The 25,505-nt window shown below is 42.2% G+C and overlaps 1 protein-coding gene across 1 annotated transcript in view; it reads left to right on the forward strand.

Annotated features, from left to right (window-relative positions):
- Window positions 1-25,505, forward strand: part of VPS13B (vacuolar protein sorting 13 homolog B) — a 1,386,889-nt gene that overhangs the window by 1,031,299 nt on the left and 330,085 nt on the right. The window contains exon 35 of the mRNA XM_069731647.1: window positions 22,442-22,579. Coding sequence (XP_069587748.1) covers window positions 22,442-22,579 — 138 coding nt within the window. The remainder of the gene's footprint in view (window positions 1-22,441; window positions 22,580-25,505) is intronic.

Below are 25,505 nucleotides of genomic sequence, written 5' to 3' on the forward strand. Positions count from 1 at the left end.
TCTTAGAAAAGGGGAAAAAAAACAGCTGAGGAAGGTATTTGCATTCATTGATCACAGCATGTTTCAGGCTTATGAAGATGCTTGTTGCTATCCACTAGGATTAAAAAAAAAATCTACACTTTGATGTTTTTCACGCACACTTTGTACATTTTTGATGTTTTACCTTTAATCACAGAGTAGGCAGCTTGTTTTGGCAGCCGATCTTGGCTGTGGGCAGGAACTTGTGAGTTATGCCACATTCTGTACACAGAACTTCAGATGAACTCATAATAATGAAACTCCCACAGAGACAAATTCTGTTCCGCAACTACTGTTATTATTTTCTGTTTGATGGAGGTCAAGACAGAGTCTCAGAAGTGGTTTACAATTGCACATCCACTTCTGCGGCTGATGCCTTCCAGTGCTCATGCGTTATAATAATATCATTTTTTTTATATAAAGCTTACATTGGTTACTCGTCTTATCCAGCTACATTTTCCAAAGTGCAGAGTAATCAAATGTTCTCACTTGAGAAGAAAACGGCAAGATGTTTAGTCTTGAAGTCCCTGCTTTTGATCTCTATAAATGTATAACTTTAATCTTAAGTAGTGGAGATGTCAATGCTCTTCCGGTCAAGGTCGTATCTAGGCCTTCACCTTGGACATAGGCCGATTTCATACGTTCGACATTCAGTGTCCGAGTACGCAACACAAAGTCCGGACCTTATGATCATATTTGAAGACCCTTGGCTGCTCTGAACATTGCAGTCCATATTCAGTGTGAATATTGGTCATGTAAAACGTATCTTACATAGGTCATCAAACTACAAATCTGTAAATGAGCCCTACCCGTACCTTTCCGGCTTGCCCGGGCTACTATACAATCCATCCTGCCTACTTCTGTGCTGTTTTTGCTGTAGTAGCATGTCGCAGCTCATTCACTAACAGTAGGCCACTTATTTATTCTGGCCACGGTGTTTTGTACAAATTGGATACAATTTTTCATGTTATTGTCGCAGGGTCAGCTTGGTGGGTTTGACAATTAAAAAAAAAATCGAATAAGATTTTTTTCTACTGTATGACAGAAAAAGACTTCTTGGAGATTATTTTCCAATGACCAACCCGTTTGGGGAATTAGTGACTATAAATAAGTCTTAAAATGGGTTATCTCATAAATCATTTTCATCATAGATGCTATAAAACATTTTTTCTTTACGTTTCACCTTGTCCCGTTTGATACTAGTAACAGGTGCTGCTAAGGGCAAGTTCTGAGCCAAATCAATGTTCTTCCCCATCTGGCAGCCAAATCAGTGTTCTTCCCCCATCTAGCATCACCAATATAGTCTGTTCTTACTTGTTGAATGAGTCTTCTCAGTTGTTCTGCCATGATTCTGCACATTCTCTGCTCCTTCCCTGATGATAGAAGCTGAAAACTAACTTCATTTATTGTTCTGTGTCAATGCCTATACTCTGTAGCAGCCTGACTAGGGCAGAGCGAACTACCTTGGCCCGGATTTAAAGTGATTATGATTACAGAGCACTTCCTGATCACCAACACCGAGGTCTTAGATGGAAGTGAACATTCCTATGCATTTTGAGCACCAGGTGGCACCGTAATATGTTAATAAGTCTGCTCTAGAAAATTTTTACGACAATTTAAATGGCAGACATTTTTTTTAGAGCCATACAAAGAATCCGATATTTAATTGTGGGGTTTTCTCAAAGTCACAATGTGGTCTTATAATATAATACAGTGTGTCTGTAAAGTCATGGTGCACTTTTCATCACCAGTCACAGGATCTATTTATAGTTTACATTTTGGCACCCTTTCTCTGGCCCAATCATATCAGACCTGTTCATGAAGAGAGATCACAAGAACCAATCAAACAAAACAAACTCATTTAAGCTGTTGCTGAGTCCCCAGTCAGATTAACCCCTGATAAACTGAACTCTGATTAATACACTGTCAGGTCTGTGACATCATGAAACCACAAGCTTATGCCAGCTGTGTGGTTTTCATGCCAGTTGAGATGTGGACAGTACAGAGGAAAGTTCAGTGTGTTCTGTGGCTCGCTAAATTCGCATCCGTGACCAAAGTGCTACGTGAATATTGGCGTGTTTATAACGAAGCGCCACCACATAGGAATAACATTACTTGGTGGGATAAGCAGTTGAAGGAAACCGGCAGTTTGGTGGAGAAACATTGTTCTGGTAGGCCATCAGTCAGTGACGAGTCTGTATAGGCTATACGGGATAGCTACCTAAGGAGCCCTAAAAAATCTGTGCGTGCGTGTGCTCAACAATTACACCTAAGCAAGACTACAGTTCATAAGGAGTTAAAGAAACGTTTCTGTTTTACGGGGTACAAATTGTGGCTGTTGCACGCTATCAAACCTGTGGATAGACCCAAACGATGCGCGTTTGCTACAGATATGCTTCATGAGATCAACAATGATGCAAGATTTTTGCAAAGACTGTGTTTAGCGATGAGGCGACCTTCCATATCTGTGAACATGTTCATCGCCATAACGTCCGAATATGGGCTGCTGAACATCCTCATGCCTACGTTGAGTACAAACGTAACACCCCTAAAGTGAACGTGCGGTGTGGCCTGATACATGATAAGGTGATAAGCCCATTTTTTTTCATGGAGCGGTCTGTGACAGCAAACACGTATCTTGACATGTTGGAATTGTATGCAGTGCAATAATTTCCAGAAGGTGTCATCTTTCAACAGAACGGGGCTCCTCCACACTACGCCACCATTGTTCGTGAGTTTCTGGTTAGAACATTCCTTCCGCAGTGGATAGGCAGGGGTTCTGTCAAGCCATGGCCACCACAATCCCTGGATCTGACGCCCTTAGACTTTTACCTTTGGGGTTATGTGAAGCAACATGTGTGCATTGAACGTATCAACGACATTAATCACTTAAAACAGAGAATCACAGACGTTATTCACTCTGTTACACCGGACATCCCTACCCATCTGTGGCAAGAACTTCACTATCGTTTGGATGTGTGTAGGGCAACAAATGAAGCCCACACTGCACTAAATAGGTATGAAACTGTGAGGGTGTTTCTTTTATTTGGAGCAGATTTCACATTTCTATTGTTTTTTGTTGCTTTCCAGTGACTAGTCAAAAGTGCACCATGACTTTATGGACACACTGTATATCTTAAGTTTATTTATTTGTGCCAATAAAACCTATTTTTAAATTTGTCCTGTTTTGCAAATATCACTGCCCTAAGGATGTCCCTCCAAGCTGTATACTCTTCAGTTGCTATTGGAACTATCCTGTAGTTCCAGGGGCCCTGGTGGTCTTGCAGAGTGCTACCATAGCTGTGCTGTGTCTAGAATGTAGCTTCTGCTGAGAGGGAAGATGTCTTCCCACATTACAGTGCAGATAGTTTATACCAGAAAATAGCTGTGTGCATGTACTGATAAGTAAGGAGCGATGTATTGCAATAGGCTTTATACCAGGGCCTGAAAAGAGATATATACTGCAGGATGGGCTTGTATATACAGGGGACAGAAAGGAGATATAAACTGCAAGATGGGCCTGTAAACCGGGTCCTGAGACAAGAGATATGCAGTATGAGCTGTATGTAGATGGGACAGTAGAGAGCTATATATTGCAAAATTTGGTGTATACAGGGAACAGAAAGGAGAAACATATTGTAGGATGCGCTGTATATACAAGGGGCAGCGAAGATATACTAAGTTGTGGAACTGTACAGTATATAGAGGGAATAGAAAGGAAAAATTTACTGCACAAAGGCGCAAAATGCATGGGGTGAGAGGAGAGATGTACTGCAGTATTGGGTTTTGTGTACAGGAGCTGAAATTAGTTGAACTATGTTTGTTGCCTGCTGCTGAGAGTTTAATGATGTGAGACTACAAATGCCACTCTATGGATGCTTATGGCCGACGATTATTTTCTACTATGTGCATCAACAGAGCACTTGGAGTTTCACATCACTGACTTGTAAAGCAGAAGTGGGGGAGTGCAGGAGAGTTGAGCTCTGCTATGAATCAACTAATGATGGAAAAACATACTGCAGCTATACTTGTGTGTAAATGGCAGAAGATAAAATTGGCTATAGTACAGGAGCAGATGGTGGACAGATACATAAGGTGAATTTTACAATTAGATTATCTTTAACTCATAGAGGCAGTCTTGTCAGTAACACACATGAAGGGTGAGGGGGTCTGCAGCACTGAGAATCGACTGTTGCTGTAAATTCTAGTTTTACCCAATAGGAATAGGAACTCCTATTCTGCAATTAGAAGCTGGATGCACGGAGAAAAAGACACAATTACAAGAAATAAACATTATATTGGGCTTAGCCTGTATATTAACAATGAGTATGCATTTACTGTGCTTTGTGAAAATTAATGCGATTGTGGAATCTTTAAGAGGCGTCTTTTGCCTTTCTGTAATTGACTGTTTCTAGGCAGTTGGTTTTTCACAATAGGAATGTTATCTAATCTGAAACCTTTTAAGGAGATGCATTGTTCGCCAAATGCATAGAACATCACTGGTCAGATGAGTGTGTGAAAATTATTTTTAATTCCAGCAACATTGTAAATCTTCGATCAGACAGATGATTGTACAGAGCATTGGCTCAATACTGAGAACATCAGCAGCAGACAGACTTTTCTGATTTTAAATATTACAGATTTGTAGCTGCCGTTTGCAAATTCATTGTGATATGAGTTGTTTTTATCCATACATATATTTTTTTATCCATACATCAGTTTTTCTTTATTATTTAATGTCCTTTGGTTTCCTTAGACGATTCTTTGTTTAACTCCTTAAGGACTGAGTGATTTTTTTTTTTTTGAGGTTCAGTTTTTCCCAGAAGCCATAGCTTTTTTTTATTTTTCCTCCAACATAACCAAATGAGGTCTTCATTTTTACAGGACAAGTTGTACTTTTAAATTAAGTCACTCATTTTATCATGCAATGTACTGGAAAACAGGAGAAAAAAAATTCTTTAGTGTGTTGAAATTGTGAGAAGAAACAAAAATGCAATTTAGCAAAAATGTTTTGAGTTTTATTTTTATGGTATTCATTGTGCAGTAAAATGACCTAGCAGTGTGATTCTCCAGCCCAGTACGATTATGGCTATTGCATAGTCTCATAATTTTTTTTTATTTGTTTACATAATGGAAAAAAAATAGGAAATTTATTTTTAAAAAAATATATATATACAGTACAGACCAAAAGTTTGGACACACCTTCTCATTTAAAGATTTTTCTGTATTTTCATGACTATGAAAATTGTACATTCACACCGAAGGCATCAAAACTATGAATTAACACATGTGGAATTATATATTTAACAAAAAAGTGTGAAACAACTGAAATTATGTCTTATATTCTAGCTTCTTCAAAGTAGCCACCTTTTGCTTTGATGACTGCTTTACACACTCTTGGCATTCTCTTGATGAGCTTCAAGAGGTAGTCACCGGGAACTGTTTTCACTTCACAGGTGTGCCCTGTCAGGTTAAATGAGTGGGATTTCTTGCCTTATAAATTGGGTTGGGACCATCAGTTTTGTTGTGCAGAAGTCTGGTGGATACACAGCTGATAGTCCTACTGAATAGACTGTTAGAATTTGTATTATGGCAAGAAAAAAGCAGCAAAGTAAAGAAAAACGAGTGACCATCATTACTTTAAGAAATAAAGGTCAGTCAATCTGAAAAATTGGGCAAAGTTTGAAAGTGTCCCCAAGTGCAGTGGCAAAAACCATCAAGCGCTACAAAGAATCTGGCTCACATGAGGTCCGCCCCAGGAAAGGAAGACCAAGAGTCACCTCTGCTTCTGAGGATAAGTTTATCCGAGTCACCAGCCTCAGAAATCGCAGGTTAACAGCAGCTCAGATTAGAGATCAGGTCAATGCCACACAGAGTTCTAGCAGCAGACTCATCTCTACAACAACTGTTAAGAGGAGACTTTGTACAGCAGGCTTTCATGGTAAAATAGCTGCTAGGAAACCACTGCTAAGGACAGGCAACAAGCAGAAGAGACTTGTTTGGGCTAAAGAGCACAAGGAATGGACATTAGACCAGTGGAAATCTGTGCTTTGGTCTGATGAGTCCAAATTTGAGATCTTTGGTTCCAACTACCGTGTTTTTTGTGCGACGCAGAAAAGGTGAACGGATGGACTCTACATGCCTGGTTCCCACCGTGAAGCATGGAGGAGGAGGTGTGATGGTGTGGGGGTGCTTTGCTGGTGACACTGTTGGGGATTTATTCAAAATTGAAGGCATACTGAACCAGCATAGCTACCACAGCATCTTGCAGCGGCATGCTTTTCCATCTGAAGACACAAAAGAGAATAGTAAAACCAAAAACACTCAGTTTGAAAAAAATGTTGCAGTAATCCGCAAGTGCTAGTAAAAGATGTAAAGAACAGGGTATTTGGTTGATACGTTTTTTGCAAAAAATGTATACTAAGCTGCTCTACCAAACTTCACGGTATACCCTTATCAGAGCAGTCCTAACTAATGTATGCAATCCCTATCTGATGTATTTAAAAACCTGATCATCTGTATATTACCTGTGTGAACAGGGTTCAGAGAGGAAAAATCCATGTGTGCATACAGAGTAGAACAGCTTTTGTAGTTTGGTAGAGCAGCTTAGTATACATTTGTTGTGTCTTCAGGTTTCTTGGTGGTGTGTGAACATGATCCTACAGACTTGTTCACTGTGCAAGTAGCCCATGTGTTCCTGTTTCCATGCTTTTCCATCTGGTTGGCGTTTAGTTGGACCATCATTTATTTTTCAATAGGACAATGACCCCAAACACACCTCCAGGCTGTGTAAGGGCTATTTGACCAAGACGGAGAGTGATGGGGTGCTACGCCAGACCTGAACCCAATCGAGATGGTTTGGGGTGAGCTGGACCGCAGAGTGAAGGCAAAAGGGCCAACAAGTGCTAAGCATCTCTGGGAACTCCTTCAAGATGGTTGGAAGACCATTCCCGATGCCTACCTCTTGCAGCTCATCAAGAGTGTGCAAAGCAGTCATCAAAGCAAAAGGTAGCTACTTTGAAGAACCTAGAATATAAGACATCTTTTCAGTTGTTTCACACTTTTTTGTTAAGTATATGATTCCACATGTGTTACTTCATAGTTTTGATGCCTTCAGTGTGAATACAATTTTCATAGTCATGAAAATACAGAAAAATCTTTAAATGAGAAGGTGTGTCCAATCTTTTGGTCTGTAATGTATATATTTTTTTTGTTAGCGATTAAGTTTTTACACTGATGGAGTTGTGATAGGGCTTGATTTTTTTGCATGGTGAGCACAGGTTACTAGCTACTTCTGCAGTGGCCAGTTTCCCAGGCAAGGAGCTAGCGCTTACAAGCTTCCCAATGCATTTTGCACATGTGGCTTGGAAGCTGGCTTGATCGCTAGATTCAGCAAGCTTAGAAACCTCATTTTTCTCCGATTCTACAGAGGTAAAGCTGCATCTGCTATCAGCATTAGAAAGTTAATAATTCACGTTGGGAGCTTATCCATGCCAGCGCCCTGAACTGTGAATGCTCAGGAGTATTCCTACCGCAGCATACAAGGAAAGAAGGGGAATAGTATGCTCCTGAAGAACGAACGGAAAACACAACCTTTTAAAGGCTTTGTGCCTCCTATGGAGCAAATCAAATAAGTCGAGCAACTCCGCAGCTAGATTTGAGGAAATATCCTACATATTTTTTCTCTATTCAGCTTGTAAGTGGAAATATGTGCACCAGGAAGAAGCAGCTTTTCCTTTGTCTTTATAAAGATAAAACTTTGTGTCTGTAGTTGCTTGAATTCTGCAGCTACTTATGCCTTCCCCCCCATCCCCCCCTGGCCCCTGTAATCAATGCAGTTCAATATTATTCACACATACTACGATTATGTATATGTCTAAGAAGTCTTATGAGTTTTCTTCCAAAAATCATCTTGCATAGTCATGTCAGTTCTATAAAAGGGATATTAAAGGCTTACAGGGTTGTTCTCAAGTTACTTAATTGCTTTAACTAGTTAGACTGAATGAAATTAAAAAGTTTGCGATTGACTTGCTTTTTTATCTTATGGCATTTTCCTCCAATGACAGCTTTTATCTTACATAATGTACAGCTGGTTTCCATAGAGCTCATCCACTAGTTCCTGCCCAGATTTTGGCTGAAACTGTGCAGTAGTTACCATTCATTCCTGGAAAATGGTTAAAGGGGTTTTCTACTACTCTGACAACTCCTTCTCAAGCTTTGTTTTCCCCCAATAAAATAATAACACATTATACTTCCCCCCGATACCGGCGCTCTTCCAGTGGTATTGACACTGGCTCTCTCTTGGGGCTTGCATGATATTGTTGTGTTATGTCAGAGGGAAATCTGTAGTGTTATCCATGTTATAGTGTTTGTTCTTTGTGTAGCACAAGCGATCGGATGATCACAGCTTCAAGTCTCCTAAGGAGACTATTAACCCCTTTCTGACATCGGACGTACTATCCCGTCGAGGTGGGGAGGGCCCCTATGACCACCGACGGGATAGTACATCATACGCGATCGGCCGCGCTCACGGGGGGAGCGCGGCCAGGTGTCAGCTGCTTATCACAGCTGACATCCGGCACTATGTGCCAGGAGCGGTCACGGACCGCTCCCGACACATTAACCCCCGGCACACCGCGATCAAACATGATCGCGATGTGCCAGCGGTACAGGGAAGCATCGCGCAGGGAGGGGGCTCCCTGCGGGCTTCCCTAAGCCCCCCACAGCAACGTGATGTGATCGAGTTGCTGCGAGGGTCTGCCTACCTCCCTCCCTGCTCCAGGCTCGGATCCAAGATGGCCACGGCATCTGGGTCCTGCAGGGAGGGAGGTAGCTTCACAGAGCCTGCTCAGAGCAGGCACTGTGGAGCCTGCAGTGCTGTAAGTGAGATCGGTGATCTGACAGAGTGCTGTGCAAACTGTCAGATCACCGATCTGTGATGTCCCCCCCGGGGCAAAGTAAAAAAGTTTAAAAAAAAATTTCCAAATGTGTAAAAAAAAAAAAATATATATATATTCCTAAATAATGAAAAAAATATATATATACAGTGGGGCAAAAAAGTATTTAGTCAGTCAGCAATAGTGCAAGTTCCACCACTTAAAAAGATGAGAGGCGTCTGTAATTTACATCATAGGTAGACCTCAACTATGGGAGACAAACTGAGAAAAAAAAATCCAGAAAATCACATTGTCTGTTTTTTTAACAATTTATTTGCATATTATGGTGGAAAATAAGTATTTGGTCAGAAACAAACAATCAAGATTTCTGGCTCTCACAGACCTGTAACTTCTTCTTTAAGAGTCTCCTCTTTCCTCCACTCATTACCTGTAGTAATGGCACCTGTTTAAACTTGTTATCAGTATAAAAAGACACCTGTGCACACCCTCAAACAGTCTGACTCCAAACTCCACTATGGTGAAGACCAAAGAGCTGTCAAAGGACACCAGAAACAATATTGTAGCCCTGCACCAGGCTGGGAAGACTGAATCTGCAATAGCCAACCAGCTTGGAGTGAAGAAATCAACAGTGGGAGCAATAATTAGAAAATGGAAGACATACAAGACCACTGATAATCTCCCTCGATCTGGGGCTCCACGCAAAATCCCACCCTGTGGGGTCAGAATGATCACAAGAACGGTGAGCAAAAATCCCAGAACCACGCGGGGGGACCTAGTGAATGAACTGCAGAGAGCTGGGACCAATGTAACAAGGCCTACCATAAGTGACACACTGCGCCACCATGGACTCAGATCCTGCAGTGCCAGACGTGTCCCACTGCTTAAGCCAGTACATGTCCGGGGCCCGTCTGAAGTTTGCTAGAGAGCATTTGGATGATCCAGAGGAGTTTTGGGAGAATGTCCTATGGTCTGATGAAACCAAACTGGAACTGTTTGGTAGAAACACAACTTGTCGTGTTTGGAGGAAAAAGAATACTGAGTTGCATCCATCAAACACCATACCTACTGTAAAGCATGGTGGTGGAAACATCATGTTTTGGGGCTGTTTCTCTGCAAAGGGGCCAGGACGACTGATCCGGGTACATGAAAGAATGAATGGGGCCATGTATCGTGAGATTTTGAGTGCAAACCTCCTTCCATCAGCAAGGGCATTGAAGATGAAACGTGGCTGGGTCTTTCAACATGACAATGATCCAAAGCACACCGCCAGGGCAACGAAGGAGTGGCTTCGTAAGAAGCATTTCAAGGTCCTGGAGTGGCCTAGCCAGTCTCCAGATCTCAACCCTATAGAAAACCTTTGGAGGGAGTTGATGAAGTCCGTGCTGCCAAGCGAAAAGCCAAAAACATCACTGCTCTAGAGGAGATCTGCATGGAGGAATGGGCCAACATACCAACAACAGTGTGTGGCAACCTTGTGAAGACTTACAGAAAACGTTTGACCTCTGTCATTGCCAACAAAGGATATATTACAAAGTATGGAGATGAAATTTTGTTTCTGACCAAATACTTATTTTCCACCATAATATGCAAATAAAATGTTAAAAAAACAGACAATGTGATTTTCTGGATTTTTTTTTCTCAGTTTGTCTCCCATAGTTGAGGTCTACCTATGATGTAAATTACAGACGCCTCTCATCTTTTTAAGTGGTGGAACTTGCACTATTGCTGACTGACTAAATACTTTTTTGCCCCACTGTATATTATTCCCATAAATACATTTCTTCATCTAAATAAAAAAAAAAACAATAAAAGTACACATATTTAGTATCGCCGCGTCCGTAACGGCCCGACCTATAAAACTGGCCCACTAGTTAACCCCTTCAGTAAAAACCGTAAGAAAAAAAAAAAAAAACGAGGCAAAAAACAAAGCTTTATCATACCACCGAACAAACAGTGGAATAACACGCGATCAAAAAAACAGATATAAATAACCATGGTACCGCTGAAAACGTCATCTTGTCCCGCAAAAATCGAGCTGCCATACAGCATCATCAGCAAAAAAATTAAAAAGTTATAGTCCTGAGAATAAAGCAATGCAAAAATAATTATTTTTTCTATAAAATAGTTTTTATCGTATAAAAGCGCCAAAACATAAAAAATGATATAAATGAGGTGTCGCTGTAATCGTACTGACCCGAAGAATGAAACTGCTTTATCAATTTTACCAAACGCGGAACGGTATAAACGCCTCCCCCAAAAGAAATTCATGAATAGCTGGTTTTTGGTCATTCTGCCTCACAAAAATCGGAATAAAAAGCGATCAAAAAATGTCACGTGCCGAAAATGTTACCAATAAAAACGTCAACTCGTCCTGCAAAAAACAAGACCTCACATGACTCTGTGGACCAAAATATGGAAAAATTATAGCTCTCAAAATGTGGTAACGCAAAAAATATTTTTTGCAATAAAAAGCGTCTTTCAGTGTGTGACGGCTGCCAATCATAAAAATCCGCTAAAAAAACCCGCTATAAATAGTAAATCAAACCCCCCTTCATCACCCCCTTAGTTAGGGAAAAATTAAAAAAATGTATTTATTTCCATTTTCCCATTATGGCTAGGGTTAGTGTTACGGCTAGGGTTATGGCTAGGGTGAGGGCTAGGGTTAGGGCTACAGTTAGGGTTAGGGTCCAATTTTTCCTGTTACCCTTGGGAAAATACAAAACTGGGGAATAAAAAATAATTTTGTGGGAAAAAAAAGATTTTTTATTTTCACGGCTCTGCGTTATAAACTGTAGTGAAACACTTGGGGGTTCAAAGTTCTCACAACACATCTAGATTAGTTCCCTGGGGGGTCTAGTTTCCAATATGGGGTCAATTGTGGGGGGTTTCTACTGTTTAGGTACATTAGGGGCTCTGCAAATACAATGTGACACCTGCAGACCATTCCATCTAAAGGTACCTTCACATTAAGCGACGCTGCAGCGATACCGACAACGATCCGGATCGCTGCAGCGTCGCTGTTTGGTCGCTGGAGAGCTGTCACACAGACAGCTCTCCAGCGACCAACGATGCCGGTAACCAGGGTAAACATCGGGTAACTAAGCGCAGGGCCGCGCTTAGTTACCCGATGTTTACCCTGGTTACCTTCCTAAAAGTAAAAAAAACAAACAGTACATCCTTACCTACCGCCGTCTGTCCTCCAGCGCTGCGCTCTGCACTCCTCCTGTACTGTCTGTGTGAGCACAGCGGCCGGAAAGCAGAGCGGTGACGTCACCGCTCTGCTTTCCGGCTGACCGACGCTCACAGACAGTACAGGAGGAGTGCAGAGCACAGCGCTGGAGGACAGACAGCGTTAGGTAAGTATGTACTGTTTGTTTTTTTTACTTTTAGGAAGGTAACCAGGGTAAACATCGGGTAACTAAGCGCGGCCCTGCGCTTAGTTACCCGATGTTTACCCTGGTTACCAGTGAAGACATCGCTGGATCGGTGTCACACACGCCGATCCAGCGATGGCAGCAGGAGTCCAGCGATGAAATAAAGTTCTGGACTTTCTTCAGCGACCAACGATCTCCCAGCAGGGGCCTGATCGTTGGTCGCTGTCACACATAACGATTTTATTAACGATATCGCTGCTACGTCACAAAAAGCAACGATATCGTTAACAATATCGTTATGTGTGAAGGTACCTTAAGTCTGCATTCCAAATGGCGCTCCTTCCCTTCCGAGCCCTCCCATGCGCCCAAACAGTGGTTCCCCCTACATATGGTGTATCATCGCACTCAGGACAAATTGGGCAACAAATTTTGGGGTCCAATTTCTCCTGTTACCCTCGGGAAAATACAAAACTGGGGGCTAAAAAAATAATTTTTGTGGGAAAAAATTTTTGTTTTATTTTTACGGCTCTGCATTATAAACTTCTGTGAAGCCCTTGGTGGGTCAAAGCGCTCAGCACACATCTAGATAAGTTCCTTAGGGGGTCTACTTTCCAAAATGGTGTCACTTGTGGGGGGTTTCAATGTTTAGGCACATCAGTGGCTCTCCAAACGCAACATGGCTCTCCAAACGCAACATGGCGTCCCATCTCAATTCCTGTCAATTTTGTATTGAAAAGTCAAACGGCGCTCCTTCCCTTCCGAGCTCTCCCATGCGTCCAAACAGTGGTTTACCCCCACATATGGGGTATCAGCGTACTCAGGACAAATTGTACAACAACTTTTGGAGTCCAATTTCTTCTCTTACCCTTGGGAAAATAAAAAATTGGGGGCAAAATATAATTTTTGTGAAAAAATATGATTTTTTATTTTTACGGTTCTGCATTATAAACTTCTGTGAAGCACCTGGTGGGTCAAAGTGCTCACCACACCTCTAGATAAGTTCCTTAGGGGGTCTACTTTCCAAAATGGTGTCACTTGTGGGGGGTTTCAATGTTTAGGCACATCAGTGCCTCTCCAAACGCAACATGGTGTCCCATCTCGATTCCAGTCAATTTTGCATTGAAAAGTCAAATGGCGCTCCTTCCCTTCCGAGCTCTGCCATGCGCCCAGACAGTGGTTTACCCCCACATATGGGGTATCGGTGTACTCAGGACAAATTGTACAACAACTTCTGGGGTCCATTTTCTCCTTTTACCCTTGGTAAAATAAAACAAATTGGAGCTGAAGTAAATTTTTTGTGAAAAAAAGTTAAATGTTCATTTTTATTTAAACATTCCAAAAATTCCTGTGAAGCACCAGAAGGGTTAATAAACTTCTTGAATATGGTTTTGAGCACCTTGAGGGGTGAAGTTTTTAGAATGGTGTCACACTTGGGTGTTTTCTATCATATAGACCCCTCAAAATGACTTCAAATGAGATGTGGTCCCTAAAAAAATGGTGTTGTAAAAATGAGAAATTGCTGGTTAACTTTTAACCCTCATAACTCCCTAACGAAAAAAAATTTTGGTTCCAAAATTGTGCTGATGTAAAGTAGACATGTGGGAAATGTTACTTATTAAGTATTTTGTGTGACATATCTCTGTGATTTAATTGTATAAATATTCAAAGTTGGAAAATTGTGAAATTTTCATAATTTTCGCCAAATTTCCGTTTTTTTCACAAATAAACGCAGGTACTATCAAAGAATTTTTACCACTATCATGAAGTACAATATGTCACGAGAAAATACTGTCAGAATCACTGGGATCCGTTGAAGCGTTTCAGAGTTATAACCTCATAAAGGGACAGTGGTCAGAATTGTAAAAATTGGCCCGGTCATTAACGTACAAACCACCCTTGGGGGTAAAGGGGTTAAAGCCAATAAAAATTTTTTTGCAATTTCACCGCACTTGGAATTTTTTTAACTTTTTTCCAGTACGCTGCAGCTCTAGCAAAAATAAAGAGACCACCACATCAAATCCCTGTCATGGGCAGCCCAATCTCCAGACCTGAACCCCATTGAAAACCTCTGGAATATAATTAATAGGATGATGGATAGTCACAAGCCATCAAACAAAATAATAATAATAATAATCTTTATTTTTATATAGCGCTAACAAAGAAGAACTGCTTAAATGTTTGTGCCAGGAGTGGCATGAGGTCACCCAAAAGCAGTGTGAAAGACTGGTGGAAATCATGCCAAGACGCATGAAAGCTGTGATTAAAAATCATGGTTATTCCACAAAATATTGATTTCTCAACTCTTCCTGAGTTAAAACATTAGTATCATTGTTCCTAAATGATTATGAACTTGTTTTCTTTGCATTATTTGAGGTGTGAAAGCACTGGTTATTTTTTTTAATTTTGACCATTTCTCCTTTTCGGAAAGAAAATACAAAATTTATTGCTTGCAAAGTCAGAGACATGTTGTCAGAAGTTTATAGAATAAAAGAACAATTTACATTTTACTCAAAAATATACCTATAAAGAGTAAAATCAGACAAACTGAACATTTTGCAGTGGTCTAAAATTGTTTGCCAGAGCTGTAGTACAACTCGTCCCCCCAAAAAACAAGACCGGACACTGCCATATTGACGGAAAAGTAAATAAGTTATGGCTCTGGGAAGAAGGGGAGCAAAAAACGGAAACAAAGAAAAATAGAAAATCCCAAGCTCGTGAAGAGATTAATGTTTCACTTATAAAAAATAATACTCACCATGTGGCACTCTCTACTGCAACGTATGAACCCAGAATTAATACGGTAATACATTTTGCTGCTTACGTCCCACACCCCAGCACTCTGTCTTCATAGTAATTCATTTTCCTTACATTCGACTTTGATTGACAGCACATGTATAGAGACCGTATGTCACACTGAATTATTCACAGGTGAAAGAAAAAAATGTCATAAAGCAATAAACTCATCAATGGTATAGAGCTACATTATGGGCAATTTTCAGAAGTCCATGAATAAGTTCCTGCTCTAGCAATCCCCATCAGAGCTGACCACCACAGACTATGCCCCGTGTAGTGCAAACACGGTCAAGACAAAGCTGCCAGTGCCTCATTCCATAGTATGAAACAATCTACATTATAGAAGTAAAGCCGGTAAGGTTAGAGTTCATGAACCGTAATATTATTGTCTAAGCTATTAATGAAATAATGCTGGCACCAGTCCTGTCCAGAAGATGGCTGCAGGTGAAGGAGCTTGTGAGGAGGCCCATCCACCAGCCTACTCCATCCCATTGAAACACACCGCACCTGCTCTACTTTCCTGGAGACGAGAACCTGCAACAATGCAGATAAAAGCTGGACATAATTAGAGCAGAGACAACATTTTAATATGGTTGACAAACGTGTCTCGTCACACACCCCTCGGGACAACACGAACAGAAGACTTTGCTACAAGAGGACATGGCTTCACAAGTAAGGAACAGGACAAAGCCTTGGAAATTATGGAAGTTGCCTAGTTAATTAACATAAGACATGGTGTGGCCTAGTGTTGTGAATTCTGCTCTTGGGTTCCCTCCGGTGGTTATGAGTGGTAGTACTGCTGTCTTTGGATCACAGCATTTATCAGGTGTGTCCACTTATTGCAATTTGGACTGGGCTATATAGTCTTGCTTGATCCTTTAGTCAGTGCCAGTTGTCCATTGTTTTTGGAGGATTCACATACCTGACTGGTCTCTCCTGTTTTGCTGTTCTTTTCAACAAAGATAAGTTCTGGCTTTGTTTTTGCTGTCCACATGCTGTGGGCCTTATAGTTCTGTGCATTTTCATGTTTTGTCTTGTCCAGCTTTGTCTGTGTAAGGATTTTTTGCAGCCTAGCTGTGTCTCTGGAGATGCAGATATACCCTCCATGTCTTTAGTCAGATGTGGAGATTTGTATTTTCTGTGGTGGATATTTTCTAGTGTTTTAATACTGACTGCATAGTACTCTGTCCTATTCTTTCTTTTTAGCTAGAAAGGCCTCCTTTGCTAAATCCTGATTTCAGTCTGCGTTTGTCATTTCCCTCTCCTCTCACAGTCAATATTTGTGGGGGGCTGTCTCTCCTTTGGGGATTTTCTCTGAGGCAAGATAGTTTTCCCGTTTCTATCTTTAGGGGAAGTTAGTCCTTAGGCTGTGTCGAGGTGTCTAGGGAGTGTTAGGTACATCCCACGGCTACTTCTAGTTGCGGTGCTAAGTTCAGGGTCTGTGGTCAGTACAGGTACCACCTTCTCCAGAGTACGTCACATGCTGCTCCTAGGCCACCAGATCATAACAGCCTAGTATGTCTCAATTTCAGTACCATTTTGCCTCAATACATGCATGGTTTCCTCAACTCACTTCTGTTGAAGTTCCGTAAATATGAAGAAAGTACAGTTTCTGATAATTCAGAATTAGTATCAATAATTGAAAAAACCAAAAAGACTAATCTACATAATAACTTTATTTAATTTCAAAACCATTGGCTTAAAAACAAGCACGACACCCCAACTCCTCATAATAGGAGTGGGTCTATAAAAGCCTGATCTGGTGTGGGAAGGGCAAAGATGGAGGGAGAAAACACTGGGATAGAAAAATCCTATATATCCCTAGCATTTACTTCCCTACCTATCCGCGGAGGTTGGCACCCTCTTGGACGCAATATGGCGCCCCCGCTCCTCGACGGCTTGCCCTAAATGCCCTATAAGTCCCTTAATGTGATGATGTAAAAAATATACAAACAACACACACATACACCAAATACCAGGTAGTAAATCACCAACAACAAACAAGCCCAACCGGGCTGGTCTGGCCGTACAAAGCCCTACAACCTATGGTACTACTTTGATGGCCAAGGCTGATACGCCCTAAGGAGTCCCTAACCAAAAGTCCCTGCCTATCAGCGGAGGTTGGCACCATCTTGGACGCAAATGGCGCCCCCGCTCCTCGACGGCTGCCCCTGTTGACCCTCACTGAGTCCCTACAAACGTAGGGGGATCCTAGATACAGGGGGTGCCTAAGGGGCTAAAATGGTGACCCGTAGCTCTGAGCCTTTCTAACTTCGGTCAGACCATAAACAAATACACACAACAACACACAAACTAATATTGATAACACTATATAAAGTATCTTGCTGGAGAGACGACTATAACATAGGATGGTAGATGAATATAACACCTCTACCTTCTAGGCATATATGTATGAGTCAGGATATTTTAATTCTAATGGTATTACCAAAGTTATATCCCCAATAACAACAGATAGAATATACAGGGTATCTTGTCAAAACTCTGGAATATTTGACATGGGATTACTAATAAACCTAACTTCCCCACCATCTGAGGAGATACACATAAATGAAAGATACTTTTTAGCCATAGTGGTATAGCCAACACTTAGTATCCCAAATACCAAAAGACACTAATATTCTATATATACCAATAACACGTCTATAGTTGGTGAAAATACCGAATAATGAAATTAAAAAACCCCAATCCACTTATCTGCGGTCGGGTTATGCCTCTACGCGTTTCACCCCCATGATATGGTTCCTCAGGAGGCAAATGGGAAATTAGACTTCCGTGTGTTCAGGTCACATCGGAGATGCATGCTGTGCCCGGTTGTAGGTGCAGGAAGTACGCCGGCTAAAACACCCCCCTTAAATAGTCCCCTCCTTCAAGATTCAAAATATAGGGGCTATAGTCCATACATACGCATCGCTGTTCATATTGTCCCATAGATGTGATAACATGTGGAGCCCCATACATTATCCATGTGTACTCTCAGCCGCCATCCTATTATGAGGAGTTGGGGTGTCGTGCTTGTTTTTAATCCAATGGTTTTGAAATTAAATAAAGTTATTATGTAGATTAGAAGTTCCGTAAATAGCCAGCCTCCATAAAATATTGGCTAATCATATAATCAACCCTACCTAAGCTCTGGCCTGTCATTAGTTGGGGTTGATCTTTTTTAAATATATGCTTCCATTGAGCTTTGGGAAGTCTTCATGTTTCACAGGTGATTTGATACATCTTAAAGTTAATCTGTCAGAAGGTTTTTGCTATGTAAGCGGAGGGCAGCATGAGGTAGGGGTTAAAATACTGAATTCAGCGATATGTCACTTATTAGGCTGTTTTCTACTTAATAATAATAATAACGGCCTTCACCTCGATCTCATGCAATGGCTACTTGATGGAGGAAGATCGATCTTGTTAAAGTTTAGAGAGGTCCACCCAGGTCTTCTCCGCCTCTATCTTAATTGTATCAAGCCATCGGCCTAATGGTCTTCCTCTTCACCTTGTTTCTTCTGTTCATCTGACCATGATGTCCTTCTCCAGTGATTGCTTTGTTTGTGCGATCAGTGAAGGTTTTATCGGCAAGAGCTTATCACTGCCCAGACTAGCTGCCTTTGGCCAAGTAGTCTGACCGTGCCCCCTCTGATGAGCAGCTTACTGTCAATAGACAAGGTAAATGGAGAGCCTGGTGTGGAACGCTTTCTCAGCTCTGCTATATGCTAAGTCTAAGAAATCTGATTGTATCAAACCTGCTGCACCCAGTAAACTAAGTGATACATTGCTGAAATCAGTGTCTCTTTTTCTATATCAGGCTGCTCTCAGATGATGTAACGAAAACCTGCTGACATATTCACTTTAAATCAAAGAAGATGATAAATGGAGTCCATGGGAACAACTGCAGAAAATGCATGAAATAAGGTTATTTATATGCACATGGAGTCTCTTCTCAAGTCTACAAAGTTTGTGACACGGACCGCTAGTTGCCAGATTTAGCAACATCTAAATGTTTACAATTATAATTATCAAAATCAGAATAGTAACTCACTGCCGGACTCTCAGGGTCTAAAACTAGACCTTTCCCTGAATATTAAAGGATTTAGGGACATAATTAATTGTCTCCAGAAGGCAGCGTTTTCCTTGAGGTACCGCAGCTTGTAAAATGCGAAAAACAATAATAGATCTATACAAATAATCCGAGTAAGCAAGCAGCCCCCAGGCGAATGTATTTATATTTTCTAATATTTATTTGTAGGGCTGATAACTGTGTTTGGGCTTTGAGATGAAGACCTCAATATGTTCAGATCCATTCCAAATAATGTTCTAATGCAAGGTGCTTGTAGCTTCTGGATGCCGGCCAGTATCGTTACACTCATGTGTTCAACTGGCCGCGCTTCTTTGAAGTCTAGGACTAAGTGGACTCTTGGCATAAGATGCCTTAGTGGGTTAAATCTTGCTAAGTGATGGTTAAAGACTGGGAGAACCACAAGAATCTGTTGAGATTTATACAGAGTGTAATAGGACATTTGATATTTTGATGTTTTATCGCACATTTGTTCTTAAACTTACTTTATACTTAGGGAAATGGAAACAAAGAAATTAAGAGGTAGAATTGTGCAGGCTAATTTATTAATACCACAAAATTATTTTAAAAAATGGCATACTGGGTTTTTCGAGTTTGAAGGTGTTATCTGCTTTCGACAGCCCGGTTGATATATGCCCGATATGAGGAGGGCATGAACTACTCCTGGATTTTACCCTGTGTCATCCATTTTTTCGCATATTGGCAGATATTACACATATTAAATGGATGAAAATCTATTTATTAAAAGGAAGTTGTCGCTAATCTATGAGCGTCTGTTTTATGATACAATAGTATAGGTACATACGACATGGAAATCACTATTGCACATTTTTTTTGCTTGCCTCCTTTTCTTTTTTATTTCTTGCCTCTTTTTTTTTCTTTCTTCCCCCCATATAGCAGTGAGAGCCGCCATAGTTTTTATTGCACTTGCTCCATAGCAATGTCTCCTTGATATATAATCCTGTCGTTTCATTTTCTCCTACCCTGCTGTCTGCTAGAGTGTATGATGGCTAACAACTCTGATCGAGACTCAACCAATATGGTTCACCTGCGAGCATTTCCGTTGAAAAAGTTGTGCACTGCTACAAACATCTGCTGCATCACTGTTATCACTGACTGGGATCCGGGGGACAAGACCGAAGCACTTTATTACCAGTTCTATCATTTATTTCGCCAGCTAAATAGAGGTTAATGAGGGCTATGTAGAGAGCAGAAACATCGATGCTACAAATGCTTCTGTGGGGCCTTGTGATCGCATGTGTCACGCACGCGCCCACACTGAATGGCGCGGGCATACGGGGGTGGTTTATGGCCCCATTGTGCCACAAACCAGACTACCCTGGAAGGGGCGTGACTATGACAGCTGCCTGGGTTTTCACTGGAGCCTCTGATGGTGAGGTCAGGCTTGTGCAGCAGGCAGCTGCCAGGTGCTACTCCAGGGTGATGTCTGGCTGTGGCTGCTGATCCCACTAAAGAACGGAGCGGGCACGGCTGGCACTCTGGCAGACACGGCTGGGACACAGGCAGGCAGACGGGTACAACAGAGACACTGGCGAGCAGGCGGACACGGCTGGCTCTCTGGTAGGCAGGCGGGTACGGCAGGAACATAGGAAGAACCGGTAGGGACCGGTCTGCAGGCAGGTATGAGAAACAGGTAGGAGCCTGTACAGACAGGAGGACTAAGTAACAAGTAGAAGGTGGAACTAAGAAGGAGAAGGCAGAGCCAAGGGCGGAGCTGCAAGAGGCGGAGCCAAGGGCGGAGACGCTGGAGGTGGAGCCAAGAGCGGAGACGCTGGAGGCGGAGCCAAGAGCGGAGACGCTGGAGGCGGAGCCAAGAGCGGAGACGCTGGAGGCGGAGCCAAGAGCGGAGACGCTGGAGGCGGAGCCAAGAGCGGAGACGCTGGAGGCGGAGCCAAGAGCGGAGACGCTGGAGGCGGAGCCAAGAGCGGAGACGCTGGAGGCGGAGCAGAGACGGAGCCAAGTGCAGAAACACAGGAGGGGGAGCCAGATAGAACCACAAAGAGCAGAGCCAGATAGAACCGCAAAGAGCGGAGCCACAGAGCAAAGCCAGAGAGTACAAAGCAAGGACTGAGTGCGGAGTGTAAGCAGACTGAGAACACAAGGAAAGACAAAGCAGGGAAGGAAGCCACAGACAAGGAGACCGAGAAAAGACAAAGTACAGACAAGGCAAAGGAACAAGACACGGGGACAAAGACACAGGGACCAGGATATTCTGCCTCCTGGAGGGCGGACTACAAGATCAAGGCAATAGCACTGAGAAAAGCTCAGAGGGAGAAACTCAGAGCAAGGCCAGGCAAACTCAGCAGCTAAACACTAACTGAGCTAACACATTGCACAGGCCCAGACCACAGGGTGGAGCTGCACTATATACAGGAGGCCTCTTGGTAATTGGTCAGGAACTGATTAGACAGATGCACCTGATTCCTATAAGAACCAGAGAGTTCAGGCGCCGGCCCCCTATACACATAGCCATGAGGCATGCAGAGAGCAAAGACACAGAACATGGAGCTGGCATGAAACAGAAACCACATCATGGCCTGGAGCAGTGGGTAAGATTGTGTGAGAGATGTGAGGCCATGCTGTGATGCCAGCAGAGTTGTTACAGCATGGTTGCAAGGTGTCTGCCGGCATAAAGAGCTGACGAGTATTTGCAGACCGTGAACAGTTCTAACAGTGCTTGTTATTCTCTGTAACTGGGACTCTTATGGATTCCCCAGTTACAGTGGAAACTATCAGTAAAGGTGATTGATGGGGAAAAACATTATACACACACACAAAAAAAATCTGCAAATTAATAATAAAAAAAAGAAAAAAGTCCCCACCGTGAAAAAATAATGATATGAAATAAATTTGATTAAAGCACCAATTCAGCATTTTTTTTCACCGCTGGAGTGGTGCTTGCAACGTAAGTCCTCTGCTTCTGGTCATATACTCACCCTCCAGTGTCTTCACCATTTTTTGGTGCCTCTCTTGTTCCGCAGCGCCATCTTGTGACTGGCCAGATCGAGGCTCTGGCAGACTGCAGCCTTGTCACTTCAGACTGGGGCACACACCTCTTCAGGAGCCAGCGAAGACCTCTAGATCTTATTGCTCTTGAACATGAGTAAATCGTTGTTATTTTCAAACAATCCTTCCCTAAAAAAATGATTTCACTGTCGGACAACTCCTTTAAATATTTTGATTTTTTTGGGGGGGGAAGCAAATTACTAATCTATTGAACTAAAGGACATTTTATTGCTTATTTGTTGTAGATGTTGGAAAAACTTTACCAGAAGGTTTGGATTACTCCAAGGTTTGGCTACAGACAGCGGCAGGAGAGGTGAATGTCAGAACAGGTATTCCTCCACCATTTGTCACACTGCAAATAAAGGATTTCCTTAATGGGCCAGGTAAGAGCTGTCAATTAATTATTGTTAGGCCGCGTTCACACACAGCGCATATGCTCATAGTCTTTTACCAGCTTCATGTAAAATCACATAATTTTTCAGGGAAACTGCTGTTTGGATTGTAGTTATGCAGGTGAAGCTGATGTTTCTTTGCAAAGTTAAGGGATTCTTGAACAAGGAGTTCAAGCAACATAGCTGCTCACAGCCGCTGAGGTTTCCAGATACGAGAAAGTCCCAGTGTGAAGTCAGCCTTATTGCTTTTTTGTTTAGTTATACTTACTATTGTTAAATAAACATGTTGTTTAGGAGACATTTTTTCTTTTATCTACCCTTATGGTATGTTTTTTTTTTATATAGATTAATGCATATATTTTGGCTAAAATAATTTCGACAAGGCTTTATTAAAAGTTTTGGTCTGTTTAACTTTTGCAACCTCTTAGTATCACTGTACGTTGTTTACTGCAGAATGAGTTAACAGTGAACCATTAAGTGAGCTTCTGACTTCAGTATTGGGAACCCCAGTCTTTCTTCTTCTATGCTTCCTTTTGAAAGATCAACCCTTACCAACAGATGAGGTACAGTGTATGTCGACTCACTGTCTTTCATGCGTCCTCAGGAACTGGGCTGTATTTTGAGTTCAGCAAAACTCAAAAAACTTCTAGGAAGTGTGCAGCTCAGAAGACAGGAGTGCACAGAAAGTTTATACTCTCTACTGCATCTGCGTCTTACAGATGTGAATACCAGTTAGTACTGACAATCTCCACCTCCCACCTTTTGCAATGATGCCGGCTTTCCCACTTGGTCCAGCAGAGAGGAGGAACTCTGGTGCTTAGTGGCAAATATGGCCCTGGAGAGAAACCAAGTAGAGGAATAGTTTAAAGTGGCACTGACAAAGGTTTCCATAATAAAAACTGCATACATTACTAAATATATCTCTTTTTGACATGATGAGGTTGCTGTATTTATTGATGTTATATACGGTAATCCTTTATGAAAGTTTAACTCCTTTCTCTGATCACCTAGCGTCACAGACGAGCTCCTCAATGTCCCTTCTCCCTGTCTATCTAGTAGATGTGCCAATTATGTTGCTTTGCCCGGCTCTTCTCACTTGCACTGTAGTGGTGGCAAGTGATGTTCATATCCGTGGGGTTGATGTCACCTTGTATTGTATTGTCCAGTGACCTCAAGCAGACGGATTACTAATGGTGAGGCGTCTATAAGACACCTATCCATTACTAATCCTTTAGTTATATTGTAAATAAAGACACAGCCAGAATAAAGTCCTTTATTTGAAATAAAAACAAAACACACTTTTTTTTTATTTAAAAATAACAAACAGTTATACTCACCTAACACCCATTCCATTGAATCCCTCGTCTCTTGTAATAAAACAAAAAAAAAAATCCCTCACCTATCTGACGTTCTGTCTGCGGATTACTAGTTTTCAACCTGGATGGTGCCAAGATGTGACCATGCAGGCGGAGAACAACTGATGAATGAGCAGCATCAGTGAGCAGTGGTCACTTCATCGAGGTAACCTCAGGTCACTGAGACTGCGTTCCCAGGCGGATCAATGAATTGCGGTGAGATCACAACTAGCACCGTGCGAAAAAGTCTCATGGCGCAGAGGCGAGTTCACTGAAGTTCAAATTCACTGAAGTTCAAATTCACTGCAGCAAAGTTCGGTGTCCGTGCCCGAACAGTAGGTGTTCGGTACGGATGCCGAACTTTACTGTTTTTGTTCGCCCATCTCTACTCATCACTCCAAAAAAAAGCCCTCTCACAGCTCTATTGATAGAAAAATGAAAATGCTAGGAGTCTTAGAAAATGGTGGTACAAGCAAAATTTCATCACTTTAAAAGAAAATAAAAACTATACAAGTTTGGCATTGCCATAATCATACTAATTCGGTGATCACTGGACAGGTACTGCTACAGTATGGCATAACGGGTACAAGAACAGGAACCTAGCACTGAGCTAGTAGTTAGAACAAACTAGTAGCTACAGAAGAGGATGCCTTAGACTACTTTCACACTAGCGTCGGCCCGTCATAGTGTGTCGGGCCGACGTACCGACGCATCCTGTGTCAACGCAGCACAACGGTGTTATGACCTGGTGGTTAGGAGCACCCGGCACGACCTGATAGTTAAACACACACAGGACAAGCTCTGGGATGTGGGAGCTCTGCTGACCGCAGGCCCTAATCCTATCACAACAACGAGAAATAGCCGTGGAGCGTTCCTGACTCTCTCTAGACGCCTCTTCACAGCCTAAGAGCTAGCTAGCCCTAGAGATAGAAAATAAAGCCTACCTTGCCTCAGAGATATTCCCCAAAGGAAAAGGCAGCCCCCCATATATTGACTGTGAGTAAAGATGAAAGTCACAAACGCAGAAATGAAACAGGTTTCAGCAAAGGGAGGCCAGAATTTCTAAACAGACAGAGGATAGGAAAGGTATCTTTGCGGTCAGCACAAAAACTACAAAAGACCACGCAGAGTGTGCAAAATGTGCAAAAAGACCTCCGCACCGACTCACCGACTCTGCATCCCAGAGCTTCCAGCTAGCAAGACAAAATCATGATAACCAGCTGGACAAGGAAACAATGAACAAATAATAACTATCAGGAACTTAGCTTCTGCTGGAGAAGACAGGTCACCAGAAAGATCCAAGACCGAACTGAACCAATGCAGGAACATTGACAGCTGGCATGGAGTAACGATCTGAGTGGAGTTAAATAGAGCAGCCAACCAAAGGATAAACCACGTCACCTGTGTAAGGAACCTCAGAAGCAGCAGTTTCACTCACAGCCACCAGAGGGAGTCCATGGACAGAACTCGCCGAAGTACCATTCACGACCACAGGAGGGAGTTCGACAACAGAATTCACAACAGTAACCCCCCCTTGAGGAGGGGTCACCGAACCCTCACCA

The sequence above is a fragment of the Ranitomeya imitator genome, chromosome 6 (assembly GCF_032444005.1).
Source record: "Ranitomeya imitator isolate aRanImi1 chromosome 6, aRanImi1.pri, whole genome shotgun sequence".
Taxonomy (NCBI): Eukaryota; Metazoa; Chordata; class Amphibia; order Anura; family Dendrobatidae; genus Ranitomeya; species Ranitomeya imitator.